At 32.0% G+C, this 14701-nt stretch overlaps 2 protein-coding genes across 2 annotated transcripts; one reads left to right on the top strand and one right to left on the bottom strand.

The window, feature by feature from the left end:
- Positions 1–2542: 2542 nt before the first annotated feature.
- On the bottom strand, positions 2543–7226 carry LOC110707806. Its single transcript, XM_021885856.1, has 3 exons — positions 6333–7226; positions 4123–4194; positions 2543–2922 (listed from the first exon to the last, which is right to left on the bottom strand). Exons 1-3 carry the CDS (start codon positions 6906–6908, stop codon positions 2920–2922), a joined length of 651 nt encoding a protein of 216 aa, XP_021741548.1. The 5' UTR covers positions 6909–7226; the 3' UTR covers positions 2543–2919.
- Positions 7227–10265: 3039 nt separating this feature from the next.
- LOC110708119 (basic 7S globulin-like) lies at positions 10266–10679 on the top strand. Its single transcript, XM_021886228.1, has one exon. The coding sequence runs from the start codon at positions 10266–10268 to the stop codon at positions 10677–10679; it is 414 nt and encodes a 137-aa protein (XP_021741920.1).
- The last annotated feature ends 4022 nt before the right edge of the window (positions 10680–14701 follow it).

The raw sequence follows: 14701 nt of genomic DNA, 5'->3' as shown, positions 1-14701 counted from the left end.
TCTTGCTAGGCAAGGTATCCTTGCTTATATAAGCCCATATAATTACATCTTTAAAAGTTCAACAGTATTCTGTCTAACCCACACACGGCGTAGACATTTGTTGCAAGTTTGTGGGGTGTATTAAAGTTATACTATATAGTTAAGATATTTGCTTTGATTAGGAACGTGGAGATAATAATTTAAATAATTTGAGAAAAATATTCTAATTTTCATGTCTTAATTAAGGTCACTTAGTGTTTAAGGAAAGAAAACAAATATAAAGGATATTGATACAACTTTGGCATAAACATAAAAAGAACCTGATGAATGCTATGCCCACTACTTCTGAAACAGTTTTAATTTATTGTGAGTTGCGAGTAAAGAGATTCTAGCACTCTAATTAAGTTCAGGAAATTTAGCTAACATTCTAATGAAAAGTTAAAACTTTTTTAGTCATAATAATATTTATCGTGTGAAAAGCTTTAAAAAAGATGAAACAATTATCCACATGGAAGGATATATATTACAAAGTATATAAGTCGTATAACTTTTTAAGCTAAATCTTATTTGAAATATATGATCTTATTTGAAGGTATAATATTTAACGCTGGAATCAAACTATTACATGTGTTTGGGGTATTACAGCTTTTGGAGTCTTTCAAATAGTTAACATGTGATGGTCACGCGACATATATAATTTAGTGAAGAATACATACACCAGCACACAACACCACAAGCACACCATATAAATTTGGAGGAAGGTTAACTTGAAATAACGAAACTTGATGTGATACGAAACTTAATCTTAACCAACAATCTAAAATTTTATTGGTTATGTACAATCGAAAAGATTGTTAACATTGAACTTGATCTCGAGGACTACATGTTGTATAATGTAGCACAAACATTTAACAAATTTTCATTATCATTCATTACCTATTTAAAGGTGGTATTGTGAGGTAATGAAATTTTATGAGTAAAAACACATGTGAAATTGAGTTTTGACAAAATTATGACAATCATTTACAAATTTATTACCATTCTCACAAATTATGACCGCTTATCAAACGTGTCAACGACACCTATAATTGCCGTTAAAGGCTCCTCAAGTGAATCAAGACTCAAGTCTTAGCCAAAAGTTAGGATAAAATTTAACAAACGATTGAGGGGGCTTGTTTTATCTTTACTAGGCGCTCTAATAAGTGAAGTGAATGACAAGATTCTCAGTCATCCTCTCTAATGTGCGCACGAGAACAATCAAGAGAAAATGTACACATCATGGAAGCATAAAGTAACTCGGCCCCTATTATAAAGCAATCCTTTTCTTCCTAGAATCAATTTTAAGCCCCACTTTCTTCCTTTTTATACCCAACTTTTCCTTAACCCACTCTACTTTCTTACCTTAGGAGTGCGTTATATACATACCAACAACACCAAAGAGAACATATTCCCTTGCAAATAAAGAAATTCTACAACTCACAAAACATACAAACTAGAAGATCAGGAGCAAGGTATTATCATGTGCCAAAAAGCAGGGTTCCCTTTCCACAGCCTTGAGGGGCTGGCGACGATGAGGATTACTCGAAGGTACATCTTCCGTGCACCGCCCCTGGTGGAGGAACCTACTGTAAATAATCCACAGCAAGGAGAGGGAGATGCTGCGGCAGGTGGTGGAGGTGGGGAAAGAAAGGTTTGTCTGTGCTCACCAACAAGGCACCCAGGTTCTTTTCGTTGTCGGTATCATCATGCAGATTATGTGTGGTGTAGCATGAAGCTTAGTCCTAGATTTCAGTATTAAGGAAGCTAAAGCTTAGTCCTAAGATGACTTGTGCAATTGTATGTTCTTTGTGATCAAGATATAGTGTTTTTATTTTGATTGCAACAAAAGCTTTGAAATCACACTTCTGTTACAAATTTAGTTCGTATCAGAGCTAATAATCATGGGCCCAATTGATCCAAGCTGCCGCCAACAGCGGTCCATTCTGACCAGAAAGTGGCGGCACAATCTCGGCTCGAATTGGGCAAGCCTAGGCCATACGCCATACTTGATCAGCTGTATGATTGTATGTGCATGAAGATAGCAACTATCAAAGAATGTACAAAGTCACAAGGAAACAAAATAAATTAGTCATAGTATTATGTAGTCATTTTAAATTGCATGCTTGTAAATTGTAATTAATAAATGGTTAAGAAACACATGTACACAACTACCTAGTTTCTGCAAACATTTCAGTGTGGATAACTATAACCTAGCCGACATTAATAGACCTGCTAAAATATCCATTTGCCTGAGTTCGGCAGAATTGTAAAGAGATGGCTGTTAGGTAAAAGACAACTTTGATCTCAGCCTCTAACAGAGTGCCTTTATTAATTGAAGATTTTGGCATAAGAAGACAGTGACAGTTTAGTAGGGTAAGACTAAATCATTAACCTACGGCAGCGGTTTAGTGACCGATTATTGGACATAGTTGGAAAATGTGCAAAGTAAATAGGGATGGAAGGAGTAATTGAATGATCATCCACTTTTTATCCCTCTTTCACTCTCCACTACTTAAAACAAGCATGGACAATGTTGCGATTTAAATAGAACGAAAAGGATTTTTTGGTTTATGACATTCCCCATTCATTGCAGTCCAGCAAACAGAGCTGCATACGGAGATACTGTGGTGATACATACAATCAGATGTCGTATACAGAGCATGTAGATTTCTCAATGTGAATGATCGAGTAAGATGTTATAAGGAATAATATTGACTTCGAAATAATGTACATAACCCCTGTACAATAATAATCATTATAATGTACATAAATTTCCACACGATATGCAGATCCTGCGACTCACATAGATTAGGCTTCTGAAATTTACACCTCCAGACTATCGAGCAAGAAGTATCTCCACTACTGATTGAATAATAGCAGCTTCTTGTATAACCACCTAAGTCACTGAACATGTAATAAACCGTTAAGGGAGGAACATTTCTTGTGTGTTGTGTAAATTAAAAGCACGTAAAGAAGAACACAACAGTAGAAACACTTCTTTGGCTCTGTTGCCTGTCTCTATCTTCTAGATCTAATTTCTAAACCACTGAAACTCAACCCCAAAATAACCACAGCTTGGTGATCAGAAGGAGAGAATGAAAGAGCAATATTATATCACTTCTAGGCATCCAAATTCTTAGAGAAATTTCGCCAGATGAAAGATGTTCATCAACAATTACATGACTACTACTATATGTTTATGTATAATACTACGCTATATATTTAGACCCTGTTCACTTCACCTTAAAAAAAATTCTATTAAGTAAAAGTAATTTAAGTTCAGTACAATAAAATTCAATAACTTTAAACAAGAAGTATAATAGAAAATCAGTAAAAATAATTCCAGTTCGGCAAAAATAATTTCAGTTCAATAAAATTAATTTCAGTTCAGCAAAAATAATTTTAGTTCAGCAAAAATAAGGTGAAATGAACGGGGGCAAAAATATCCCTTTGTAAGCAACTAACAAAACCATTAAATATCAATAAGAAGTAGAATTCCCTTTCTTTACATATACTTCGTGTGAGCCAGCTAAGTAACTTAAAATGAACATAAAAACCTAAGTCTATATTCTTCAGATAGAGATTAACAACAAATCAGCAAATTCTTCAGAAGCTAGGAGAAGGAAAAAGAGTAAAATATGATGTACAGGTTGAGTAATCATGTAAACATAACCTCCAATTAAAGAAGGCTTCTCAAGTTCTTATATCAGCAAGAGGCTCAGGGCCTTCCAACTTTGGAGAATATAACTTCTACCATATCATGCCATCAACTGAATGGGCAAACTCACTATCAATGAAACCGATCTCAACGGATTGCCTTCATGGTTGTTGGAAAAGATTACACCTCACATCATACTACCATATAATATAAAATCCAAAAAGTTCATCATCTAACCAAACATGTATCACTTAGTATGTACTACTAAAGTCTGACACACCTAACTCATATCCGCTCATAACTAGACAAGGCTGAGCAATGTCAGATCAAAAAGGAAATGTGGAATTGAATGAAGAAAAAAGCGAGGAAGTTTCAAATATAGGTGACAAAAGATGTCGTGTACTGTTACAAAAGAGTATATAAACACAAGTAGCTCAGTAACTTACCTCAGGATAGCAATTTTGATGAACGATTGTCTGATCTTTTGGATTTACGTCTACCTCACATGACACTTTAGTCTGAAATGTTAAAAACAGAGATCAGAGCATAATCACAGCCAAAGGAAAAACGAAACTGAATACAGCACAACAATGACAACAAAAAAGAAAATGAGAATCAACTCAGGAAAACACCATTATCTTAATATGGGTTGTAGAAGTCTTAATGTTAACTTCCGTGGCTCATATCTAATATTAAAATGCAATGGATCCAGGCAATTTTTAGATCAATATTATACAACAGGCTTCAAAAAAAAAAAAAAAAACCTACTACTTTGCTAATTATATCCTAAAAGACCCACTCTAGTAGATGAAAACATAAATAACTTTCGACAGAGCGTCCTGTAATCCAGTGAGATTTTCGCCTATTTTATAGCTTAGAGTTAGATTAGCTTTGAAACAGACGGCGCTCATGTAGTATTTGATGGCTTGATGTTTAATCTCAAAAGTACCTAAATGCAACAATCTCAAAGTACATAGATATATGATTGAATAGTTGAAAGACAAATCCCCCTAATCCATCATTATGCTTCTATGAGGAGTCATTGGGTGACCAAATTGCAAACAGAACTATTCCCATGCATGCTTTCATTTACAGGAGTAATATAATTCCATGTGAAATGTATCATAGTATATTTTGACGATTAAGATGACTAGGACAACCTGATAAGCGTATATTTTTCATGAGGTCAACAGGCTTAAGGGTTCTCCGTCACATTAGGGTGTAACAACAGTCACTGCTTAGATGACCAACTCATGACACTCAACTAATAGGTTCAAGTAATGGTCTCTACACTATAGGTGCACTGTGGGTTATACACTTATACCTTACATGATTAGGGATGGATCTTATTCCCAACTCTCTATCTTCCTATGCTTGAAAAAATTGCATGACGAAACAAAATAAAAGGATAGCTAATAAAAACTTGTATAGAACTAATAGAAGTATAGAAACAGGAACAACAGCTGAAACAACATAGAAGCAAACTTTACACTATTCAATGACAATCCATGAAGGCACACCATGCATGACAACTTGAGAAAGAAACATCACTACAGCCTGCACTACTCGTGCAACTCTAAATGAAATCTAATAGTCAGAACCTAGACACCTTGTGATCCAAAAAATTGAAGAGAAACCTAGAAAACAGTGAAAAAAACCCTTGAATCAACACCTATCTTTTACACGAACTCTATTACAAAGAGGGTTCAGCAACAAAAACAACACCATTTATAGCATTTTTTGCTTCTCTCACAATAAAGGCAATGGCACCAGTTTATCATGGTCCAGAGCATTTGTATCTTCACTCAGTACTCAAATGTCTTACTCTCCAGTCTCCCCACAGCCCACAACACAAGCTTTAAAACCATATAAGTGGTATAATAAATGCATCCAACATGACCAGTTATGCAAACAACAATGGAAGCAGAAGCAATAGCCGCAACTGGTCATTGATCTTTTCCAAGTATCGCACTGGCAAACACAAGTAGTAACTTTAGCCTCCACAATGTAAATGATATTTTATCTTGCAAAAATACCAACCATTTAGCAATGCTAATGAGCAAGTAGTATACCGCTTTAATCTAAGTATTCACAATCCACAAACTTGCCACACTTTCTAAGTTACCTTAACCCAAAATCATAATTGGGAAATGCCGATACCTCTAAATTGCTAATGATCAACACTAACAATAATAATCACCAAATAGTCCTATTATATATAAGATCACTATTGCAAATTTGCAATTGCAACTTTTGTCACATTGTTAAAAGCTCAGTTCAAATCCTCATTAAGCAGAAACAGAAACAGAAACATTAAGCATTACATGAACATGAACATGAACACACCAATCCAACGCGTAATTTTGTCCTGAATTCCGATATTCAGCCGATTTCACTATCATTCTAGACAGAAATTGAAAATCAGATAAAAACAACCGCCACACTTAACTCCAAAATTCCAATTTCATTTCCAGTCAATATAAACAAAAAAAAGAAAAAAAAAAATCAACAATTGCACACACAAAATTTGCCTTATTAAAACAAAATCCAGCTTAATCAACAAAAACATAACATCTACTTAGCTTCAATTCATCAAATTCCACTTACATATAAACACTAAACTCAACCAAATCAAATGCACAAATTAAAATCATACCTCAATTGGAATTTTGAGGAAAAAGAGTCCAAATCTCCCTTTAATAGTAGAAATAGTATCAAATGGAACTTTACCAGCAGCAACATCTTCAATCAAATAAAACAAATCATGAAAAACCTCAAATCCATCAACCAAAAGCGTGGCATCAACATACGACGATCCTCGCGCTTTAATCCTCCCACCATCAGAGTTCACAAACCCTAATTCCCTCCCGCGATACGAAATCGAGACATTCAAAGCGTCGTAATTGACAGAGAAGAAATCAGGGTTGCGAACTTTGAGAGTAAGAGAGAGAGAAAGGTCGAGAGAGAGATGATGATCTGAGTTGACTCGGATGTGGTTGAGTTTGAGTCGGACGAGTCGGAGTTGGGGGTCGGAAGGGAAGAGGAGGAAGACGGCGAGGATGAGGAGGAGGAGGAGAGAGAAAGAGAGGAGGTTGCGCCGGAGGTGGCGGAGGAAGCGGTGGCGCGTGGGATGGTAGATGGGTAAAACGACGTAGTTTTGGACGGTAGTTGGTTGGGAATTTGGGTCGGATGGTAGAGAGGAGTAGAGGATGGGTTCGGGTTTGGAGCTCATTTTTATTTGTTTTTTTGATGGGTGGGGTTTGGTTTGGTTATTTATCTCCGTTGATGGTGTACATTGCCGCCGCGCACTGCCGTGTTACTAATTTACTATGGTGTGAACGGCCGTGGTAGTTTTCGTAGGGAGGTGTTTGGTGTGTGGGAATTGAGGGTGGGATTGAGAGTTTTAATCCAATTAAACCAAAAAAAAAAAAAGTCTTGTTTGTTTGGTGGGAATGCTAGAATGGAAATAACAAGAGGTTTAAGAATAAGAATATTTGGAAGTGAATTGCAACCAATTTGATAATAAATGGTTGGGAATGGAAATAAGTACATAGTGACAATTTTGCTATTGATGAAAAAAATGGAAAAAAAAATGTTAGTAAGGGTATTTTATAAATTTTTTTTATTTATTTCCTATATATTCCCACTCATTGTCAAAACAAGGTATTGACATATTTTCATGTATTCTCAACAATTAATTCCTAATCTCATTCTCACCTTTTAGGGTGTGTTTTATTTCCTTGATTTTCACTTATCTGAACTTATCAAAACTTAACTTAACTTAACTTATTTGAACTTATTTTAGCTGTAATTTGAACTTGGGCAACCCTTACTATAATTTATTTTTCTTGAACTAAACTTATTAGAACTTAACTTAACTTATTAAAACTTATTAAACATGAAGTGAAAATAAGGTGAACATAATAAATTCTTAATCTTCAAACTCCCATTCCACATTTTAAACGCCCCATTAAAACTATAATTTGAATATTTCATCACGTTGGATTATCAATTATGAATAACTTTGTAAGTCCAACTTAATCCCAATCCAAATAGCCTTTGAAAAATTGCAATCATCTCGCTGCTATATGGATTCAAGTAAAATGGTAGGTCAAATGAATTCAAACCGACCCATTGATAAGACTTCAAAACAAAGTTTGTACCTCAAGTAAAATATAAGGTGCCATCTGTCCATCCTTATAGTAAACAAGAATCAAAACGACCCGTAATCGTAAATTAAACACTCAAAACTCATTTGGATTTTGTAAAATCTCAAACATGATTTAAGGTTCACTTTATACGAAATTTAAGAAGAGAGAAAAACTCAAATAAAGTTTAGGAGCCATGACGATGAGTTGGATTTTGTAAATTAAAATCTCAAACATGAAATATGGTTCACTTCGTATATATCTATACTATATAGTAAAAGACATTTTAAATCAAGTTCACGTGACACTCTCTTGACTTTCTTTATTAGCTATTACTCCATGTATTATTAATTTATTACACATTAAGAAGTTTAAAATTTATACAAGATTTGAAGTCTTAATCTCCATGTCTATTGACAGAAACTTAACTATTAATCAAACTATTTCTTAACATGTGTCTTTAATAGCAAACAAAATTATATTATTAGGCCCCGTTCATTTCACCTTATTTTTGCTAAACTAAAATTATTTTTACTGAACTGAAATTATTTTTGCCGAACTTAAATTATTTTTACTGAATTGACATTAATTTTACTGCACTGATATCATTTTTTGCTAAACTAAAATTATTTTTACTGATCTATGTTGTATTTCTTCTTTAAAGTTACTAATTTTTACTGAACTGAAATTATTTTTATCGAATTGAACTTATTTTTACTGAATTGAAATTATTTTTGCTGAATATTTTTTTTTTTAAGGTGAAGTGAATAGGACCTTATATGATAACATAATAACAAAAATCAATAATAATAGGATTGAATCATGAATATCAAGCACAATTATTATTACATATGACTATATAATAAATGTTGTGTTCGACAACTATATCATAAATTTAATTCTTGAAAAATGTGAAATATCAATCAATTTTTTTTGTTATTACGTAATTAAATAAATTAATATCTTAGTAAATACAAAAAAAAATTATTATCTTTTGTTGAAACATGTGATTGAGATAATAAATTTATTGCATTCAACATTATAAATAAGATGTATAGTAAAAGACACGTCGGATATAGTGACAAGTGACATCTTCTTGTGCATCCTTTTTTCGATAAATAACTATCATCTACAAATACACTTGTAAGATAATAAACAAACACTGATCAAACTACAATGATTGGATAGCTTCAAACACATTTTTATGTAAACCAAAGAGCGAAAATATCATTTAGAGTATCAATTCATAAACAAAAATGTACTATTAATAATATAGGTTAGTGTTGCCTAATTGTTGATTATTATTGCCTTTAATGATCCGAGTAGTATTTATTTGCATTGAAATTATTTTATTGGATATAAATTAAAGGTGATATATTATTTATAATTTATATATTTACATGTATGTTGTGCTAATAGTTTTACTATAGATTTTATTCTATTTTTTAATAATATTTCCAGGTTTATTAAATGGCATTTATAAATAAGTCGTTATTCATAGAGTCACTAGATTGTATATTTTTTTTGAGAATAATATGCATCATTGATATAATATAATGTATACTACTTTTAAATATTTTCAACACAACTAATTAACTAATTTTTTCTCTCAATTGTAGTTTTAATAATTTTTGCCTTATTATTTAATTTTTCTATATGCATTGCATTTGTTTATTCTACATCAGTTACCTCATTTTTATATTATATCACAATTAATTATGGAAAAAAGATTAGTACAACCGTACATCACACAGGCACTAATCTAGTTAAACTAATGTTTGAATCCCAAAAGTAATTACCAAGTATTATATTCTATCAATCGGATAGGAATAGTGATGATATATTCTGTACAATCAATGACCTCAGAAGATATACGGATCTACAAACTGCAAAATCCAAATAAAATACTACTTCCTCCGTTCCCGAAACTTCGACCCTTTTGGGTTGATTTCGCGGGTATTAAGAAGTTAAATTGAAAGTGTAAGAGTGTATGGGGAAACTAAGAAAAGTACATTGAAAAGGAAAATTTACATTGGAATTGCAAAAAAGTAGAGAGAAAAAGTAATAAAAGTATATAGAAAAAGCAAAATTTGCATGGGGAAGCTAATTTTGCACAAATATTATTGCAAATTAAAGGATATTAAAATGCAAATGGGATGAACATTTTGGGACTAAAATTATGCCATAAGGGTCGAAATTTCGGGGACGGAGGGAGTAGTAATAGAGCTAAATTTGGAGTTCTCACAGCTCTTGCTTGCAAGTGCCAACTTACTTCCGTTTTCCATGCATGTAGCATGTTCATGTTTCCTAGAAAACAATTAATAAAGTCAACTATAAGGTGCCTCTCTAATTCTATAAACTAGCACTCTAGCAGTAGTTATCTACTAATCTATATTCTATAATAGATTTTCAATCCACTATTCAAGCATTTTTCCACTGTAATGGAGACATCTATATTCAAGGCTGTCACTACTGCCTTCGACAATCAACTAAGGGACGGCAGTTTTCCTCTAAAAAGAGTTGCTCCCATTGCACCATTTGAGGTGTGTTACGAAGCTGGCTCGATCCCCTCCACGAGGATCGGGCCAGTGGTGCCAGACATCGATCTGGTGCTACAAAACGAGGACGTGTTATGGACGATAGCCGCTCCAAACTTGATGGTTCGGACGAATATGAATAAGGCGGATTGTCTTGGTATTGTGGATGGTGGAAAGAAGCCAAAGTCATCAATTATTATACGAGGGTTTCAAATTGAGGATAATTTACTGCAATTTGATCTAGTTAAGTCTAGGCTTGGGTTTAGTTCTGCCTTGATTTACGATCGAATAGGGTGCTCTTACTTTAACGTTCCTTAAATTAGCTTCTAATCTAAATTAATGTGTTAATTAATTAAGTCAAAAAGCATGTAATGTTACTTCATGTTCACGTACTAGTCACGTGATGTGTCAGAAAGTTTGATTATTCGATGAAAGACTGAGTACAACAAAAGATTTGAATTCCATGAAAGTGATGAAACACTTAAGAAGCTGAAACCTACCTTGCTAATTAGAGGTAGATTTGTTGTGTTTAATTTGGCATTTAGCATGCCCGCCATAATGGTTTAAGCGCAGCCACCTATTTTTTGGCTTATGTTTCGGAATCAACAAACCAACGATTTCCCTCGAAATTGCTTAAAGATAAAATAATTTCCTATTTGCGTCAATTTTAAAATTAACTACATTTAAACTCTTGCGATGCACGTTTGTTTGATTTTTTTTAAAATTTTTTTTTTTTATATATGTGCTAAAATCTGTTACATATTTAGATAATATCAAAAAATAATATTTTATATTTAATTAATTTAAAGTTAAAAATATCATTCGTCAATTTTGCTTACTAGGCATTTGAACTATTTAACTCTATAAGAAATTAATAATCTCTTATTTAATTGGCTACCACTAAAATTTATAATCCTACATGACGCGCTAAGAAAATTAAATCCTATGTGGCTCTCTAAAACTCGGGAAAAAACTCCCCTTTACATATATACTAGTTTTGTGCCCGGGCAATGCCCAAATGGTTGATAAAATTTTAAGATAATATTTTTACTTTAATGTTAAATATGATTAAATAATTCGTTTTGATAATATAGGATATTTAGACCTATGATATAATATGGCTTATATTTATATAATAATATTTTTTGTAGTTTTGTTTATAAATAGATTACTATGTTATTATTGACTTGAAATTATTTTTAATGAACTTAAACTATTTTTACAGAACTGAAAGCATTTTTACCAAATTAAAATTAATTTTACCGATTAAAACTTATTTTTACTGATTCTCTAATATTTTTTTAAAAATAAATTAAATAACAATGCATTTTGTATGCAGCTAGCCACATCATCTAGCCGAACAAAGTAACCCTTATAAAACTGACCGAGTAACCCCTATAATACTAACTAAGTAACTAACCTCTAACACTGACTAAGTAACTCCTATCTATAACACTGATTGAGTAACCAGTATAACACTGACCAAGTAACCCCTATAAAACTAACGAAGTAATTCTTGTAATAGTTGGTGACACAATGTGGCCAGCTACGCATAAAAGTTTTGTGATTAAATATATTATAGATGGATATTATTTTAAAGAACTTTTTGAAACGAATTATATGATGCAAATAAAACTGAGTTATAGGATATTTATTAAAAGTTATGATTCATTTTGTATATATGAAATATTAGAAGTATAGTGATAATAAAACTGTATACAACATTTTTATCTTAAAAAATCTGTCCAAAAACTGCTTACTTAGCATCATATGTGTCACAATAATACCTATTTGTCGCCTAAGTGGTGCGACACTTGGCGAAAAATTAGAATGCTAAGTGTCGCTGTCTTGTGGCCTGGCTGCAAGACCGACTTTATCTTTATTTATTAGTGATATGATATTAGATTCCCACCATATTATCCATGTAGAATTGGTGGTAGCTTCGTTATTTTTTATTTATTTATTTATTTTATTTTTTTTAAATTCTGGTTCATTGAAGAACTGCTAATGGTTTTAGCAGTTTTATTGTATAGAATCGCTATCACCGTTAGCGGTTCTTCTAATTAAGGAAGTGGTAAGAAGATTATAAGTGTGATATATTTTAATTAGAAGAACCGCTAACAGTGATAGCGTGGTTTTATTGTATAGACCCGCTATCATCGTTAGCGGTTCTTCTAATTGAGGAAGTGGAAAGAAGATTATAAGTGTGGTATTAGAAGAACCGCTACCGGTGATATCGGTTCTATACAAATGGAAAGAAGATTATAAGTGTGATACATTTTAATTAGAAGAACCGCTAACGGTGATAGCGGTTTTATTGTATAGAACCGCTATCACCGTTAGTAGTTCTTCACTAAACCAAAATAATAATAATAATAATAATAATAATAATAATAATAATAATAATAATAATAATAATAATAATAATAATAATAATAATAATAATAATAACAAAGCTACCACCAAGCCTACGTGAACACTAGGATGAGAATTAGTTTTAAAACCGACACAAATAGGGAATTATTTTATCTTTAAGCAATTTTTAGGGAAATCGTCCATCAACAAACGCTATCAAATGCATGAAATAATTGATTGTACGTGATTGATTTTTATTTTTTTTATTTTTTTATTTTTATTTTTTTATATATATATAGTATATCTAAATCTAAGAAATAATTGGAATATTTTAGACCTTATAATAATTGTCCCTTATTTAATCTAATTGAATCTTATATAGATCTAAATTTATAATATGATCAAATTAGTTAATTTAGCCTTCACTCGAGAGAGAAGATAATGTCTGTTATTTATTTATTACAAGTATTAATTTATTATTTGTATGACAAGAAGAGAATGCCAAAATTGATTGTACGATATAGACAATAATGCAATAAATAGAAAATTGTGGATAAGACAAATTTAGTAGTATCCATCGTGTAAGTTGAATTTTCTCTCCCCATTTACTGATCATTTATGATCTTAGTTTGAATAATTGAGAATACTATATAGGCGCTTCTAGGACATTGATTTAGTTATTTTTATGGCAATTGAAACATTTTACTCTGCATGTCCCAGTGGTGGTTCTAGGAATTTTTCCTTATGGGTTCGGATTCTCGGAGTTCATAAGATCATCTAGTTGATCGATGTATGTCGATAAATATAATACAATACTTGTGCAGAATAAGAGTATAGTTGTGTAAAATAAAATACTTCACATGCTTTGACTTTAATGAAAAGGAAAATATATGCAGTAAAAACAGCAAAATGAAGTAAAATTAATTATTGAAATTTAAAGGGTAGTATATAACATGTCAAGTTAACAAAATAAAATAGATCAGGTAATCAAAAAGTATGATTGTGTAAAAATAAACATACATATTTTTTAATTTTAATAAAAAGAAAAAACAATATAATGAAAATCGAGTGCATCTAGGCGTATAGGGCTTACGTGTTTCACATGCACATAGGAGGGTAATTTGAGGTACGATTTTTATTATTTTTTTTCTCTATGGTACAATGGTACATTTAATGTACCATCATGCATGTAGTGATACTTTTTGCCATCAAAATTTCTACCACTGCTTTTTCTCATGTTCCTATTGTTTTAAAAAATGTCATCCTATTTGTTTCATTGGCACATAGGCCCTAGGCGCCAGTACTTCTTCAATGCAAATCAAATAAAGCAACAAATCAATCATAGAAATTAATAGGCTACAGAGTAGTATATAAAATGTGTAGTTTTTTTTACAAAAAATAAAAGCAAAATGGGTTTAGTATCACATAATAGTTACATTTTTATTTATCTTAAATTTGTTTTATCGCTAAATTACGAATTTTCCCCAAATCTAGTATGAGTTCAGCTGAACCCACTGAACTCATACTGGAACCGCCACTGGCATGCCCCACTTCATCAAGCTAAAAGCCTGGTGGCCCTAGAATCAATCCACTTCGTTTTCTTAGCTTGTTCTACTTCTACATTCTTATACAAGTAAGTTTTTCATAAACTTTACCCATGGTTTATGTTCACCAAAAAGGAGGGTGAATAGTACTAATAGTAGGGAAAAATTGTTAAAAGGGTTTTTTTGGAGTCTCCTAACTCCTAAGGTATAAAAGTAGAGGGAAAATAATTCAGCATTTAAAAAAAGGATCTTACTAACAAACACCTTCGGGGCGTTAGATAAGAATTTAAAATACTTCTTAAAGTGGTATTAATTTGGAAATGTATGTCAAATTACGCGTCAATCGGTGTAATTAATGTTTATTTTAATTTAATATTTCTACTTTTAGTCACCTTATCTAACACCTCTGAAACGTTTGTTAGTTTTTGCATTAAAAAAAAT

The sequence above is a fragment of the Chenopodium quinoa genome, unplaced genomic scaffold, assembly GCF_001683475.1.
Source record: "Chenopodium quinoa cultivar QQ74 unplaced genomic scaffold, ASM168347v1, whole genome shotgun sequence".
Lineage (NCBI taxonomy): Eukaryota > Viridiplantae > Streptophyta > Magnoliopsida > Caryophyllales > Amaranthaceae > Chenopodium > Chenopodium quinoa.
The sequence above is the reverse complement of the archived record's forward strand: the minus strand, read 5'-3'. Positions and strand labels throughout refer to the sequence as shown.